General features: G+C 34.4%; 1 protein-coding gene and 1 long non-coding RNA gene across 2 annotated transcripts; both read left to right on the top strand.

The window, feature by feature from the left end:
- The first annotated feature begins 7,943 nt into the window (after positions 1–7,943).
- On the top strand, positions 7,944–8,836 carry LOC123682768 (40S ribosomal protein S26-like). Its single transcript, XM_045621552.1, has one exon. It carries the CDS (start codon positions 8,357–8,359, stop codon positions 8,699–8,701), a length of 345 nt encoding a protein of 114 aa, XP_045477508.1. The 5' UTR covers positions 7,944–8,356; the 3' UTR covers positions 8,702–8,836.
- Positions 8,837–11,033: 2,197 nt separating this feature from the next.
- On the top strand, positions 11,034–15,323 carry LOC123682773. Its single transcript, XR_006747872.1, has 2 exons — positions 11,034–14,726; positions 14,760–15,323. It is a non-coding gene; the product is annotated as an uncharacterized LOC123682773 (long non-coding RNA).
- The last annotated feature ends 907 nt before the right edge of the window (positions 15,324–16,230 follow it).

Here is a 16,230-nt window from a genome sequence, read left to right as displayed (position 1 = left end):
TCAGATCAATATCTAACGACTTGCAAAATTTCTGACTCAAATCTCAAATATTGAGCGAACTAGAGTCATTTTCGTAATACGCCAATTTGATCTAAAATTTCGAAAAATAATTAATAACTCAAAAACCGTTGAAGATAGGGATGGAAAAGTAAGAGTGAATAGATTTAGTATTTTATGGAGTATCATAAAAAAAATAGAAATACCGGATGTCCCATTTAAAATAACAAAGTTGTTGCCAAATTGTCGTACATCCGGCAACACTGGAAATGTAAAATTATTTTAAAAATGTACCTTACATGGCCAAATATCTATCCACAAAATTTGAAATCTTTACCATCAATAGTTTCCATAATAATCTAATAGGCCACTCACCTTGGGACACCCGATATATATTTTTTTAATTGGACATGGCTGAAGTTCGATGGCCTATTGATTCTTATCAATAAAGAACTTGTTGTTTTTCATTCATGCAGTTGCAAAAATCCTCGTGTTCGATTCGGATTTTTGTTGCCACCAGCACTCATGCTTCTTCTTAAAATATTACTTAGCACCTGTTTTTTCGATTTTTTCGATGTCTATATGAAATAACTTACGAAAAAATTTAGAACATTAGTCATATTGAAAAGAAAAACAAAAGTAGTAACAATTGAAATAATAATTGTTGCCATCGTGAAATCACCAATAAGAGAACCCTCAGAAATTATCTGTTACATCTACTGAAATTAGAATGAATGGATACGTTTTTTTCTCACAAATAGAAAGCAGCAAGTTTCAGTTGAAAGGTCTATTAAATCTGATATTAAAATTGTCAATACCGGTATAGCACAAGGGAGTATAGCTGGAACCATTTTTTTCATAGTTTTTATAAATGACCTTCCTTCATCATTATAGATTGTTGCCTTACGACGAATTATGTCGATGACACTAATATATTTAGTGGACGGAAAAAATATACAAGAAGTTATCGAGAAAAAGAAATCTTTAATGACGCAAAGTTAAGTTAAGAATATTAATGAATCTTAAACCAAATTAATGCTTTTTAGAACCAAACAATCAAATTTGTCAAAACCAGAATTAATCGAGCTTGAAAATCTTATAATATATCTCAAATTCTTAGGGGTGAATATTGATGAATTTTTAAATTGGGAATCGCATATAAATCTATACTTGGAATTGGAAAATCGGATACGGAATCAAAACTGTCGTTAATTACACGAACACAAATATACTTAAAATTCTGTATTTTGCTAACTTCGAGTCAATGCTGAAAAGTATGATATAATTTTTTGGTGAAGGAACTCTAAAATTCAACCAGTTTTCATGGTGCAACACGGCAGAAAAGAACTCTGAGAACAATATGTAACATGAAATCTGAAGAATAACGCAGAGGCAAATTTAAGACTTTATCTATCATATGCTCTCTATATTTATGAATGTTTATTGTTCACTTTAAAAAATAAAAACAATTTGATACAGATCGCAGTCATGATTATGCTACCAGAAAACATAATCTAATTTATCAGAGCCGTATCTAGGTACTATTGCACTTGTGGCAATATCTGAGACAGCGCCCCCTATTTTCGAAGATTTTTTTTTCATCGATTATATTTTCTTATAGTATTTTTTTGTTCATAACTTAAGTCATATATTTTGTGATTATTTTAAGCTTAGTACGCAAATTCTAGGGAAGGCTAGCAATATTTTCAATGTTTCCAGCAAAGGAGTAGAAATGGGTGGTACTTAAACCCTTCCCCCCCCCCCAATATTTCCAAAATATAAAATTTCAGAATTCTCGCAAAGACGGAAAACGAAAATTTTTCCATTAAAAGAACCAATAATCATTTTACTTTCCTCTGAAATCGACACGGAGTACAAAATCGGACCCCTTTACTGTTTTTGAGTTTATTATCGCTTTCGAGATGAGTATTTTTACTGCACTACGAGCACATTTATATCCGAGGTTTATTATTTTCCTTTATCTATCCGCTTTGTCGGTGTCGCCCCTTATTTGCCATCTGTAATTTTCGCATTCTAATCGGTATGCACTTAGTGGTTGTTTTCGGTTTTTTGTTTCTTTCTCGTCACAAAATTTCAATACTGTAGTTATCAAAGTACTGAACTGAGTAATTCGCATCGAAAAATTGTCTGGACCGTGTTATACAATTTATTGTGATTCATTCTAATTGCAATTTAATTGTGCAGATATCAGTTTTGAATTGATTATATCTAAACGGTGTTCCTAAATTGTACAAATGAAAATGACAGATTTCTCGGATAATTTTGAGAAAAAAGTCCTATAATATGAATCTGCAAACGCTTTGGTTTTGAGATACCGGTGTTAAAGTTTTTTTCTCATAGCACCTTCCTTTCATAATAAATTTAACTTGAATTGGCATAGATCTTCCGATTTAAAGTTTTCATCTTGTGATATGCTTATTTTGTATGCAAATCTACAGGGTGATATTTTTTCTGGAAGGGTACCTGCTTCTTTCCACCAGAACTATTTTTTGGTAAAGCACTGGTTCTATAGAAAAATGTGCAGAAAAGAAACTCTGGTCTAGTACAACACTTTTTAGTTTGTTGTAGTTTTGTCGTATCTGCTATCGATTTCGAAAAAAAATTCAAACAGCTCTCTGGTAATCCTCAGGAAAATCCAAATTATTATAAAAATCCAGTTAGTAAGCTGTGATGAATAAATTAATTGCAACTTATGGTAGTTATCAACAAATTCTGTAGCGATGATTATTAAAGATTCGATAAACTAATAAATATAAGCATCACTAAAAAGTATGACTATACAAGTAAAAACACCTTGTATCTCGAAAATAAAGCAATTGCGGGTGCATGTTTGAGGGTCTTTTTTTCCTTAAAATTATCCAAGGAATATTTTACTTCGTAACTCCGTTTTAGGAAAACCCAGTATAAGGTGAGAACAATCGAATTGGTAATAAAAAAAAAAAGAGTAATTAAGTTCCAACTTCGCTATCAAACCTCTTTTTCTCACATTGCAGATATGAGTAAACGTTGTTGGAAAATTTTTTTTTTCAAGAACCCCCCTCAAGATCTCCTTCCTTGGTTTCCAGATTCCTCGGCATTGCTTGTTGCGAGGCGTGTACATAAAAACCGAGTTGTGATCTTTCGAATTATTATGTCTGGTACTCCAATATTTTTTTCTCTTGATATTTTGGGGCGCCCTTGCAGACCTTGCACCCGTGGCAAGTGCCACCTTTGCCACGCCCTAGATACGGTACTGTAATTTATCCACAGTACAGTTTAACTTTATTCGAAAAAGGTCCTTTCTATATGTGCATTCAAATTTTCGAGGTGAGGTTCTTCATGCGTTGAATGTGTGAGTTTCTTCGTAGTGGGTTCTGGCAGGATACGACTTAATGCTCTTGGTGTGGAATGGGTGACTTTTAGGGTTTTTTTGCTTGAAGAACTTGGTGTGGAATGTGTGGGTGTGGTTTTTGAGCATGAAGATGTCGGTGTAGAATGGACGAGTGTGGTTCTTGAGCCTGAAGATGTTAGTGCGGAATGGGTGAATTTTGTTCTTGTGTCTGAAGATTTAGGTGTGGATTGGTTTTTTTTTTCTTGTGCCTGAAGATGATGGTGCTGGTTCTGGTGTGTAGGGCGTCTGTGGTCCTGCTGAAGGGGGCGTGTGTGGTCCTGCTGAGGGGGGCGTGTGTGGTCCTGATGTTCTGGGCGTGACTGGGGATCCTGGTGATGCTTCTATGGGTTGGGATGTGGTTGGGGTGACTGGTCGTGGTGGCATATTTCTTGCTCACATCACTTAATACGACTTCTGAAATAATAATAATTTCATTGTAATTTGAATAAATTATTTTAGATATAAATATTTTATATTACCTCTATTTCTAAGACTCCTCACTGCAACCGCAGCTGAATCTGAGCCCGAAGATTGGTGAGGTTCTTCATGCGTTGAATGTGTGAGTTTATTCGTTGTGGGTTCTGGCAGGATTCGACTCAATGCTCTCGGTGTGGAATGGGTGACTTTTAGGGTTTTTTTGCTTGAAGAACTTGGTGTGGAATGTGTGGGTGTGGTTTTTGAGCATGAAGATGTCGGTGTAGAATGGACGAGTGTGGTTTTTGAGCATGAAGATGTCGGTGTAGAATGGACGAGTGTGGTTTTTGAGCATGAAGATGTCGGTGTAGAATGGACGAGTGTGGTTCTTGAGCCTGAAGATGTTAGTGCGGAATGGGTGAATTTTGTTTCTGAAGATTTAGGTGTGGATTGGTTTTTTTTTTTCTTGTGCCTGAAGATGATGGTGCTGGTTCTGGTGTGTAGGGCGTCTGTGGTCCTGCTGAGGGGGGCGTGTGTGGTGCTGATGTTCTGGGCGTGACTGGGGATCCTGGTGATGCTTCTATGGGTTGGGATGTGGTTGGGGTGACTGGTCGTGGTGTGACGGGCGTGACTGAAGATGCTGTTGAATTAATGAATACCTCTATGAGAATTTGCTCTGTCGTATTGACTACATATAATATAATTAATTGTTATACTTACGTAATGGCGAAGTTCCCACTGTAATACTGTTGTTCAGCCGAGACATTAAGGACTCGAAATCGTTCAGTACTATTTTTTCTTCCAGTGGTTCTCTCATAATTTCCACGTGGTGGAAAGAAGTCCATGTTGAACGAATATGCGGATAATTCTTCACCATTACCATCAACAGTTTTAAGTGATTAAGGGCGAACTCTTTATATTTCTTCACCCTCACCGGAGAAATAAACTCCCTATTTGGGGAGAAGGACCTTATGATGGCCTTTATGTTAGGAGCTTTGTTCAATATATGTAGTATTTCTACATAGTCCTTCCCTTCTTGAACTAACTGATATATGAGCTCGATAATCACCTTCATGAAAAGTTGCCTAACGTTATAAAATGTTGTAATAGTTGTTAATTAATCTTGAACCATATAATATGAACGGTTACTTCAATTCTGATAATTTAGTTTAATTTTCTTTGTATGTTTTTTACACTATTTCTCCACTGATAGTCATTTCAAATGAAATAAAAACAAAGTAATTTCCACTCAAATATTTTATTGTCTGCAAAAATTGTTTTTGTTGTGAAGAATTTCGGAGTTTTTATGAAAGCAATAATGGTCCCAAAAAATGCTTCGCATAAATTGAAAGCGAATCTTTAGATGAATAACTTCATTGACGTTCGCGTATCCTCTTCTTCTTGAAAGATCTTCCTGTTTGTCCAATATAAACCATATAATGCAATCTTAATTATAATCGCAACTTGCAAACATCGAAATTATTATTTTTACCACATAATTATATCTTGATTATTTCCGATTATAATTTTAAAATTATAAAATTTAAAATATAATGCCAGTTATTCTGAAAATCAGAATATTCAGTCAGATGTTTTTTTGCATGCATTTCGCAAATTTCATTTTCAGCTTTGTCGAATAGCTTCTGTAGTTGAAGACGTCCTCTGTCTGAAATCTCTCCCTCTCTCCCTTTCTTCTGTTTTTCTCATGTTCCAGGTTTTTTTCTGAATCAAAGTTGTGTTTCGATATCATAAATGATGATATGGACATGGAGTCTATAAAACCTCTTTCTTTCCCTTTCATCTTCTTCTCATGCTCCAGGTTTCCTTCTGCAAATCCAACGTTCCTCTTCAATATCATAAATGATAATATTGACATGGAGTCTATAAGACAGAGCGTCCCCTCTCTAAAACCTCTCTCTCTCTCTCTCTCTCTCCCTTTTTTTCTTTTCAGGTGCCAGGTTTTCTTCTGCAGATCCTACGTACGGCATCAATATCATAAATGATAATATACCCGAATATAAGAATCTTTTCTCGATAAAATAATAAAACGCCAGTTCTGTTCTGAAAATCAGAATAATCAGTCGAAATTCTATTTTCAGCTTTGCCGAATAGCTTCAGTGGTTGACAGCGTTCCCTCTCTAAAATATTTTTCCCTATCTTCTTTTCCTCTTCAGGTTCCAGGCTTCCTGTTTTTATCCCGGCGTTCGTGTTCATCATGAATGTCATCATATATTATGATATGCACGTGGAGTCTATAAGAAAATAATAACTAGTTAAAAAAATATAACTCATATGTTTAAAAAAAATTCAAAAATAATCTAACCTTCGATTAGTTGGAATACGAGGATATGGCATTGGGCGTGACAATCCTATTACTTGGTTACGCCTTCTTGCACAATCGTAACACAGGTGATTTTCACTTCTTGCTTACGTGTGATCAATATGAGGTCTGTCTATTCTTAGGCCGACGTCCCTGATCCTCATGAACATCATCATAAATGATGATATTCAATACATATTTACCCGAAGCCTAATTATAACCATCGATTATTGAAAAAATATTTAAACTCATTGCTATAACTCATATGTATTCAAGTTCCAAAAGTAAATTATTTTATTTCCTTTTCTTCAAATTGTAGTGTCATACTGTTCCATTTCAGAGAATTATGAACAAAGAACACACCAAGTTAAGCCTAATAAAATAGAAATTTTGAATAAAAAAGTGGTGAGAAGATCTAAGTCGGCTACCCGTTTGAGACCAAATAAAGGTTAGATAGGCTCTAAAGATTCCCTTACTTTATATTTATTATAGTTATACAACTGCTTTTTTTGTAAAGCAGGAGAAATCAAATATTTCTCGGCAAACATTTCATTTTTTCAGTACATCATAAATGACTTTTTTTTTTCATTTATAAATTTATAATAAAAAATTCAAAAATAATCTAACCTTCGATTAGTTGGCCAACGAGGATATGGCATTGGACCTGACAATCCTATTCTTTTTTTTGCATGCAAATCGCAAATTTTATTTTCAGCTTTGTGGAATAGCTTATGTGGTTGAAGACGTCCTCTGTCTAAAACCTCTCTCTCTCCCTTTCTTCTGTTTTTCTCATGTTCCAGGCTTTCTTCTGAATCGACGTTGTATTTCGATATCATGAATGATGATATGGACATGCAGTCTATAAAACTTCTTTCTCTCCCTTTCCTCTGTTTTTCTTAGGTTCCAGGCTGTCTTCTGAGCCTGAGTCGACGTTCCTGTTCATCATCATGTGCGATATCATAAATGAAGATATGGACATGGAGTCTATAAAACCTCTTTCTCTCCCTTTCATCTTCTTAAATTTCTTCTCATGCTCCAGGTTTCCTCCTGCAAATCCAACGTTCCTGTTCAATATCATAAATGATAATATTGACATGGAGTCTATAAGACAGAGCGTCCCCTCTCTAAAACCTCTCTCTCTCTCTCTCTCCTTTTTTTTCTTTTCAGGTGCCAGGTTTTTTTCTGCAGATCCTACGTTCCGCATCAATATCATAAATGATAATATACACGAATATAAGAATCTTTTCTCGATGAAATAATAAAACGCCAGATCTGTTCTGAAAATCAGAATAATCAGTCGAAATTCTATTTTCAGCTTTGCCGAATAGCTTCAGTGGTTGACAGCGTTCCCTCTCTAAAATATTTTTCTCTCCCTTCCTTTTACTTTTCAGGTTCCAGGCTTCCTGTTTCTATCCCGGCGTTCCTGTTCATCATTTTCAATATTGAATACCTATCATCATAAATGATGATATTCAATACATATTTACCCGAAGCCGAATTATAACCATCGATTATTGAAATAATATTTAAACTCATTGCTATAACTCATATGTATAAAAAAAATTCAAAAATAATGTAACCTTCGATTAGTTGGCCTACGAGTATATGGCATTGGGCGTGACAATCCTATTACTTGGTTACGCCTTCTTGCACAATCGTAACACAAGTGATTTTCACTTCTTGCGTACGTGTGATCAATATGAGGTCTGTCTATTCTTAGACCGACGTCCCTGATCCTCATGAACATCATTATAAATGATGATATTCAATACATATTTACCCGAAGCCTAATTATAAACATCGATTATTGAAATAATATTTGAATTTCGTAACCTAGCTTACAGGAGTATAATTGTGTTGGAGGTTATACAAGATATAATTCAGGATGGTGCGTATGAACGTGTTGAGCGATGCGCTCAAATCTATCAACAATGCTGAAAAGCGTGGCAAAAGACAAGTTCTGATCAGGCCATGCTCCAAAGTTATCATTAGGTTCTTGACTGTAATGATGAAGAAGGGTTACATTGGTGAATTCGAAATTGTAGATGATCACAGAAGTGGCAAAATCATCGTCAATTTAACCGGTAGATTAAACAAATGCGGAGTTATCTCGCCTAGATTCGATGTCCCAATTACACAAATTGAAAAATGGACCAACAATCTTTTACCCTCAAGACAGTTTGTCTTTTACAGGCGTTGTAATTCTTGTAACGTTCCGGTTATAGTGGTTCAAAATGACTTGCAAAAGGCGTAATGGAGGAAGGTCCAAACATGGACGTGGTCATGTTAAGCCCGTCCGTTGCACCAACTGTGCAAGATGCGTCCCTAAAGACAAGGCAATCAAAAAATTCGTGATTAGGAATATCGTCGAAGCTGCCGCTGTCAGAGATATCACCGAGGCTTCAGTATATAACCAATACACATTGCCCAAACTTTATGCCAAGTTGCACTACTGTGTGTCTTGCGCCATCCACAGCAAAGTAGTAAGAAATAGGTCTAAGAAAGATAGGAGGATCAGAACACCCCCACAGAGGAACTTCCCTGGTAGAGACCAGAGAACCCAACCTCAGAGGAAATGAGCATTTTTCTGTATTTTCTGTATTGAATATGTTGTATTGACTACTAGCGGTGGCATCATGGACCATGAAGAAGCTAGAAGGAAACATCTTGGAGGCAAAATTCTTGGTTTCTTCTTTTAGTAATTTGTATCAAATTCACTGCTATAACTCAGATCTATGAAAAAATTCAAAAATAATATTACTTTCGATTAGTCCTTCTGCGTCTATATGGCAATGGCCGTGCTCTTCCCATTACTTGCTCACGCCGTCTGGCACAATCATTACACAGGTGAGAGATTGCGTATGTGTGATCTGCAAGATGTGGTCTGTAAAAAATTTTAAGATTAATGACAATACTGACCAACGGTTGCTACTTGTGGTAATTGCCCCATTCAAAATGAGCATTTCCATCACAAACTGAAAATATCAGAGATGTATTCAAGTCAAACTAGTTTGAAAATCAAACTTTTCATGTAAAAACAGTTTGACTTGACTTGATTTATGTATCATTAGGTATGGGTTTAAATCAAACTTTTTCAAACTGTTGAAAGTTTGAATAGCACATTGCGCAACGTGTCTGAACCTGTCTGGGAAAAAAGGGCTTGCTTTAACGAATTTTTGGCCGAAAATAGTCCTTAGGTACAAACATTAATATTTTGATTATTTTCAAATGATTTCTGTTTTCACAAGAAAATGGTATTTTGTGTATTATATCAAAAAGTTGTATGAACAAATATAAAAATAATCTTACCTTCGATTAGTTTTTGGCCTACGAGGATATGGCCTTGTGCGCCTTCTTTTGCAATCGTTGCACAAGTGGTTTTCACGACTACCACCACTAGCATATGTGTGATATGAATGCATTATACTATTTTAGTCATTCCTGATTCATTATGTACTGTAGTCTAGGGAGTTCAATGTTACAACATAATAAGAAATAAAAGAATCCTTATTTATTGTCGGAAGAGGTGGCAGCCTTAAATTCAAATATTCAAAAGCTTACGATCAGTGGCGTACCTATAAAGAAGACCCTGACCTTTTTGATAAAACCAGATCATTTTACTTATGGATCGCTTTGCAAGGGCTCGTTTTAACGAATTTTTGCCGAAAATAGTCCTTCCAAACATTAATTATTTTGATTATTACAAGTATTATTACAGTACAAGTAATAAATTGAAAGGGGCAGCAGAAAAGAAGTCAACAAATGCTACCTATAATACATTTTCATAGTGCATTGTGATTTTATACTCCTTATAACTGAAAAATAATTCTTCAAGACTCAACTAGTTAAACTAGAGTTAGACTAATAACTTTTATTTTTATTCTTACGTTTATTTTACGTCGTTTCAAATAAATTGGACCCCTTTATAATATCGGATTTTATTCGGCCTTTGCATTCTTTCTATTAATTATCTACGATAGAATTCAATTGCCGAATATCAGTAAGATATATTCTAACGTTAATTTCTCTTTGTTTCGAACGAATTGAAACAGTTGATTCTCTATAATAGCCTTAAAAAGGAGTCAAATGATATTTTCATCTTTTTCTCGGTAAGTGAATTTTCTTCTATGTAATCTTCCATTTCGTTGCATACAAGATTACTGTAACATCTTGTGGTGCATCCATGTATTTTAGTTTACGCGCTGGATCATCCTCAGCTTCATTTCATCTTAAGGAACCACTTCTCTTAAATCAATTGTGGTTCTAGTTTAATCTTTCGCACCCATATCATAACAAGGCACATCATTATCGATGTTTGAACAACATTCAGTAATCCTGGTGTGATATGGGTGACGGAAGGTCCTGGTGTGATATGAGTGACTGAAGATCTTGGTGTGGTTTGGGTGACTGAAGGTCCTGGTGTGACGGGCGTGACTGGAGATCCTGGTGAATTTATTAATACCTCTATGGGTCCTGGTGTGGTTTGGGTGACTGAAGGTCCTGGTGTGACGGACCTCTTTCTCTCCCTTTCTTCTGTTTTTCTTAGGTTCCAGGCTGTCTTCTGAGCCTGAACCGACGTTCCTGTTAATCATCATGTGCGATATCATAAATAAAGATATTTACATGGAGTCTATAAAACCTCTTTCTCTCCCTTTCATCTTCTTAGATTTCTTCTCATGCTCCAGGTTTCCTTCAGCAAATCCAACGTTCCTGTTCAATATCATAAATAATAATATTGACATGGGGTCTATAAGACAGAGCGTCCCCTCTCTAAAACCTCTCTCTGTCTCCCTTTTTTTCTTTTCAGGTGCCAGGTTTTCTTCTGCAGATCCTACGTTCCGCATTAATATTATAAATGATAATATACCCGAATATAAGAATCTTTTCTCGATGGAATAATAAAATGCCAGTTCAGTTCTGAAAATCAGAATAATCAGTCGAAATTCTATTTTCAGCTTTGCCGAATAGCTTCAGTGGTTGACAGCGTTCCCTCTATAAAATATTTTTCTCTCCCTTCCTTTTCCTTTTCAGGTTCCAGGCTTCCTGTTTCTATCCCGGCGTTCCTGTTCATCATAAATATCATCATATGTTATGATATGCACGTGGAGTCTATAAGAAAATAATAACTAGTGTGATCAATATGTGGTCTGTCTATTCTTAGGCCGACGTCCCTGATCCTCATGAACATCATCATAAATGATGATATTCAATACATATTTACCCGAAGCCTAATTATAACCATCGATTATTGAAATAATGTTTGAGTTCACTGCTATAACTCAGATCTATGAAAAAATTCAAAAATAATCTTACCTTCGATTAGTCCTTCTGCGTCTATATGGCAATGGCCATGCTCTTCTCATCACTTGGTCCCGCCGCCTGGCACAATCATCACACGAATGCGAGATTGCATATGTGTGATCATGGAGATGTGGTCTGTAAAATATTTTAAGATTAATGTCAATACTGACCAACGACTGCTACTTGTGGTAATTGCCCCATTCAAAATGAGCATTTCTATCACAAACTGAAAATATCAGAGATGTATTCAAGTCAAACTAGTTTGAAAATCAAACTTTTCATGTAAAAACAGTTTGACTTGACTTGATTTATGTATCTTTAGGTTTGGGTTTAAATCAAACTTTTTCAACCTGTTTAAAGTTTGAATAGCACATTGCGCAACGTGTCTGAACCTGTCTGTGAAAAAAGGGCTTGCTTTAACGAATTTTTTGCCGAAAATAGTCCTTACAAACATTAATATTTCGATTATTTTCAAATGATTTCTGTTTTCACAAGAAAATTGTATTTTGTGCATTATATCAAAAAGTTGTATGAACAAATATAAAAATAATCTTACCTTCGATTAGTTTTTGGCCTACGAGGATATGGCCTTGTGCGCCTTCTTGTGCAATCGTTGCACAAGTGGTTTTCACGACTACTAGCAATAGCATATGTGTGATATGAATGCATTATACTATTTTAGTCATTCCTGATTCATTATGTACTGTAGGCTAGGGAGTTTAATGTTACAACATGATAAGAAATAAAAGCACCCTTATTTATTGTCGGAAGAGGTGTCAGCCTTAAATTCAAATATTCAAAAGCTTACGATCAGTGGCGTACCTATAAAGAAGACCCTGACCTTTTTGATAAAACCAGATCATTTTACTTGTTAATCACTTTGCAAGGGCTTGTTTTAACGAATTTTTGCCGAAAATAGTCCTTCTAAATATTAATTATTTTGATTATTTTCGAATGATTTCTGTTTTCACAAGACAATTGTAGTTGGTACATCATATTAAAAATATCACGTAATATTATATTATTATGATATCTCACTTATGAAATTATAGATGTAATTAGAAATCTATTAAATAGAATACTATTTGATGGCAAGATAACTTTTTAAGGTTCATGTAAAATATCATGAAAAAGTTACTTCAATACGAATTTGAACAAAGGTTTTCCCATTTTTTATTCGCTCTAGGGTCCTGCTTACCTGGCTACGCCACTGTATGGGATCGTGATTAGACACAGTACAAGTAATAAATTGAAAGGGCCAGCATAAAAAGAAGTCAACAAATGCTACCTATTTTACATTTTCATAGTGCATTTTGATTTTATACTCCTTATAACTGAAAAATAATTCTTCAAGACTCAACTAGTTAAACTAGAGTTATACTAATAACTTTTATATTTATTCTTACGTTTATTTTACTTCAAAATCGTTTAGTTCGAACATTTCTTCTAGTGGCGTTCTCTTTATTTTTTTATAAAGTCTGATAGTATATTTGTATGAAATTCAATTCGGTTTATACTCATGTGAGAAATAATATCTTTATTTAATTATTATTATTGTTAATGTTACTTCCCGTTTCAATAGTATCGCTGCCGCATATAATTAATATGCTTTCATTTGAATTGCGACAAAATATTATTTTTTATATAGTCTGATAGTATATTTGTATAAAATTCAATTCGGTTTATATTTATACACAATAAATAATACATATATTTACCTATCTCATTTTGTTTTCTGGTCCTAGTACTCAGCCCTCCTGGTCTGTACGACAAATATTATATGCCTATAATTTTCAATTTAAGTTTTAATCATTATTTCCTAATATTATCTTAGTTTTCATTTTTACCTGATACTTTCGACGTACTGGCTTGCTGGTCATCTCGCCGACTTTTATTCCCGTAACGACTTAACATGACGGGAGAATAGGCCCGTTCACTTCAAGGCTTCAGTTTGATGGCTTCCCTTATATCTCCGTCGGGATTTATTTCAAACTGAGCTAGAAGAAGTTCGAAATTAACAGATCCTAACCCCTATCATTTAAGTGTAGCAGGTATGACTCGAAAGTATCGTACTGACTGGCCATTTCAAATATTAGATCGAAGTGTGTATTCGTAAAGTATTAGTATTTCTGTATAAGGGCCGAGGTGAATGATTCCTGTTTTCCTCCTAGACTCTTCAGGACCGTCTTTACTTTATCATGTTTATTTAATTTCTTGAACATGGACTCTCGATCGGTTTCTCCTTGTGTAATTAACTTATGTATTACTATTATGAGTAGTCTTACATAAGTTTTCCGTGGCCAATGCATTTGATTTGAAGACAAATATCATCATCAAAACATTAAAAGACAATATTTGAACGTTTCAAAAACATCCTGCGATGCATATGATCTTGCATATCTTTTGGAAACGAAGGATCTTGCATTTCAAATTTATTTTATGATCCCAAACCTCGTCGCAAAGTGATTTGCATTTTTATCTTGATGTTATAGCGAATAAAATGTAGGTAATGCCTTGAAATGCTTAAGCACTTCTGGGTTGTTGGTTTCATCTTACCTCCATCAACAATTTTATTATTTCTTATTTTTTATCCATGTAAGTTCTAAAATGAAGGTATTCATTCAAGATGAAAACATCCATTCAACCTGATATTTGATTATAATGTTGTAACCTTCTTTTTTATTTTCGTATCAATTTTATGAGAGGTTATAGGCTTTGCGACAAGAAGCTCTTATGTCCTTGATCCATTTAACCTAATATTGCATTATAATTTTAAAAATCAGTGCCTGAACATCCTTGAAGTAATCCTGGTTTGATTATCTCTTCATCTGGCTTTTCTCTTTTTATATTAATTGAAGAATCTTGCATTTATGAAGAATTTTGCGCTTTCAAAGCCTCCTGCTATACCAATTAATATTTGCCTTTCTGGGGGTCTCGCAGATCCTTTGGACACGAAGGATCATGCATTTCACATTCATTATATGCAACCAAAGAGGAACTGATGTTCCGTAATTGATGAACATTATGCATTCGTTCTTTAAAAACCTTTACTTCTTCATTCCATTTATATATCAACATAAAAAAGAGAAAGACATTTTTACTAATTCTTCGTACATCTTAGGAGCTCAGATTTATAAATAAATATAAATCCTAATGTGATAAAATAAGCAAAATGAGTGCAATCTAAAATTTTCATTCTCAAATGGATGATGCTTATGGTCCTTACTTCCTGTCATAAGACGAAATTGTTCTAATAATGCAATGAATTTAACCATACCATATATGTTCTTTCGCTAACTGAAAGTCCTTCATATATAAAGTCCTTTATATATAAAGTCCTTTATATATAAAGGACTTTATTCTTCTTCAAAAATGTTTTTTAAAAACTCTTACTTTTTCAATCCACAAATTTATCAATAAAAAAAATTGGAAAGATTAAATCGTTCATGTAATGCAATGAATCCAAGTATTGCATCTCTTCTTTTTGAATGTTTCTTCGGAAGCGAAGGATCTTTCGTCTGTTTCCATCATCTTACATTTAAAAAACATCCTGCGTTTCCAAAGAATCTTGCATATTCGATAGTATTGGTATATCGGTATGGCCAATGTAATGCCTTGAAAAGCTTGAACATTGTCAGTGCATGAAAAAATCATTCGAACTGCTTTTTGACAAGTTGAGGTGTTTCAATTTGTGTCTCTTCTGCCCATTTCACAATGATGGCTATAAGAACCTTTCTGAATATCTCTTCCTGGTGGGAATATTTCTCCGAGAATTAATGACACTGCATTTATTCTCTTCCGATTCAGGTTCAAGTTTTCGCTCTTCTTCCAATTCCTTCATCGCAAAGATGGAATATTTGCATTTTTGATTATTTTTTTCGACCGAATTTATGCACGATTTTCCAATCGAAAAATAAAGGAATATCAGTATTTTAAATTCGTATGTTAATTTTACTCTGTTGCAAATCTCTATATTTTTTCTCTTCAAGGTCTAATTAAAAAGATATTCCGTTCGTGATCTTGGACTAAAAATCAGTGAGTTATTGTTTTTTTCGAGGCGTTGTTTAGGTTTCCGCTGTTGCATTTTTCGAATATAAGATGAAAGTCGATGAAAATCTTGTTAACCTGAGATTTCATTATAAAGTCGAAAATATGCAATAATTAGTGCAGTCTCTCAGATGGCGTATATTCTCCGACTGCGTTTCAGTCTTGAAGAGTGTTCGGGATCATAGTCCAAATTGAAGTAATTTGTTGTACATTCATATATCTAATATTTACTTTATTTGGTCTCAAACGGGTAGCCGACTTAGATCTTCTCACCACTTTCTTATTCAAAATTTCTATTTTATTAGGCTTAACTTGTTGTTTTCTTCGTTCATGATTCTCTGAAATAGAACTGTATGACACTACAATTTGAAGAAAAGGAAATAAAATAATTACCTTTCTTAATTTTGGAACTTGAATACTTATTTGATTCTCTTTGATCTCCTTCCACCACTTATTATTCGTCTCGTTTCGAGGAATCAATAATTTCGTTGTTTCAGAACGTAAAGTAAAGTGTTAAAATTTGAGGGCCATTGTAATCCTCCATGGATTATTATTTTTTCAAATATGATTTTTTTTTCAAAAAAGAAGGTGTCTCTGTGCAGAAAAAGGTTAGGAGTTCTGTATCTTTCAGAACGTATAGTGTGAAAATTTGAGGGGCATTGTAATCCTCCATGGCTTATTATTTTTTCAAATATGGTTTTTCTTCAAAAAAAATCAACTCATCTGTCCCTTGGTCTTCTAATAAAAAAAAATTGTTCAA

The sequence above is a fragment of the Harmonia axyridis genome, chromosome 6 (genome assembly GCF_914767665.1).
Source record: "Harmonia axyridis chromosome 6, icHarAxyr1.1, whole genome shotgun sequence".
Lineage (NCBI taxonomy): Eukaryota > Metazoa > Arthropoda > Insecta > Coleoptera > Coccinellidae > Harmonia > Harmonia axyridis.
This window is presented reverse-complemented; position numbering and strand designations above follow the sequence as displayed.

What these genes read in the sequence shown, in the direction of transcription:
- LOC123682768 (XM_045621552.1), top strand. Translation starts at nt 8,357, where the DNA reads ATGACTTGCAAAAGGCGTAATGGAGGAAGGTCCAAACATGGACGTGGT.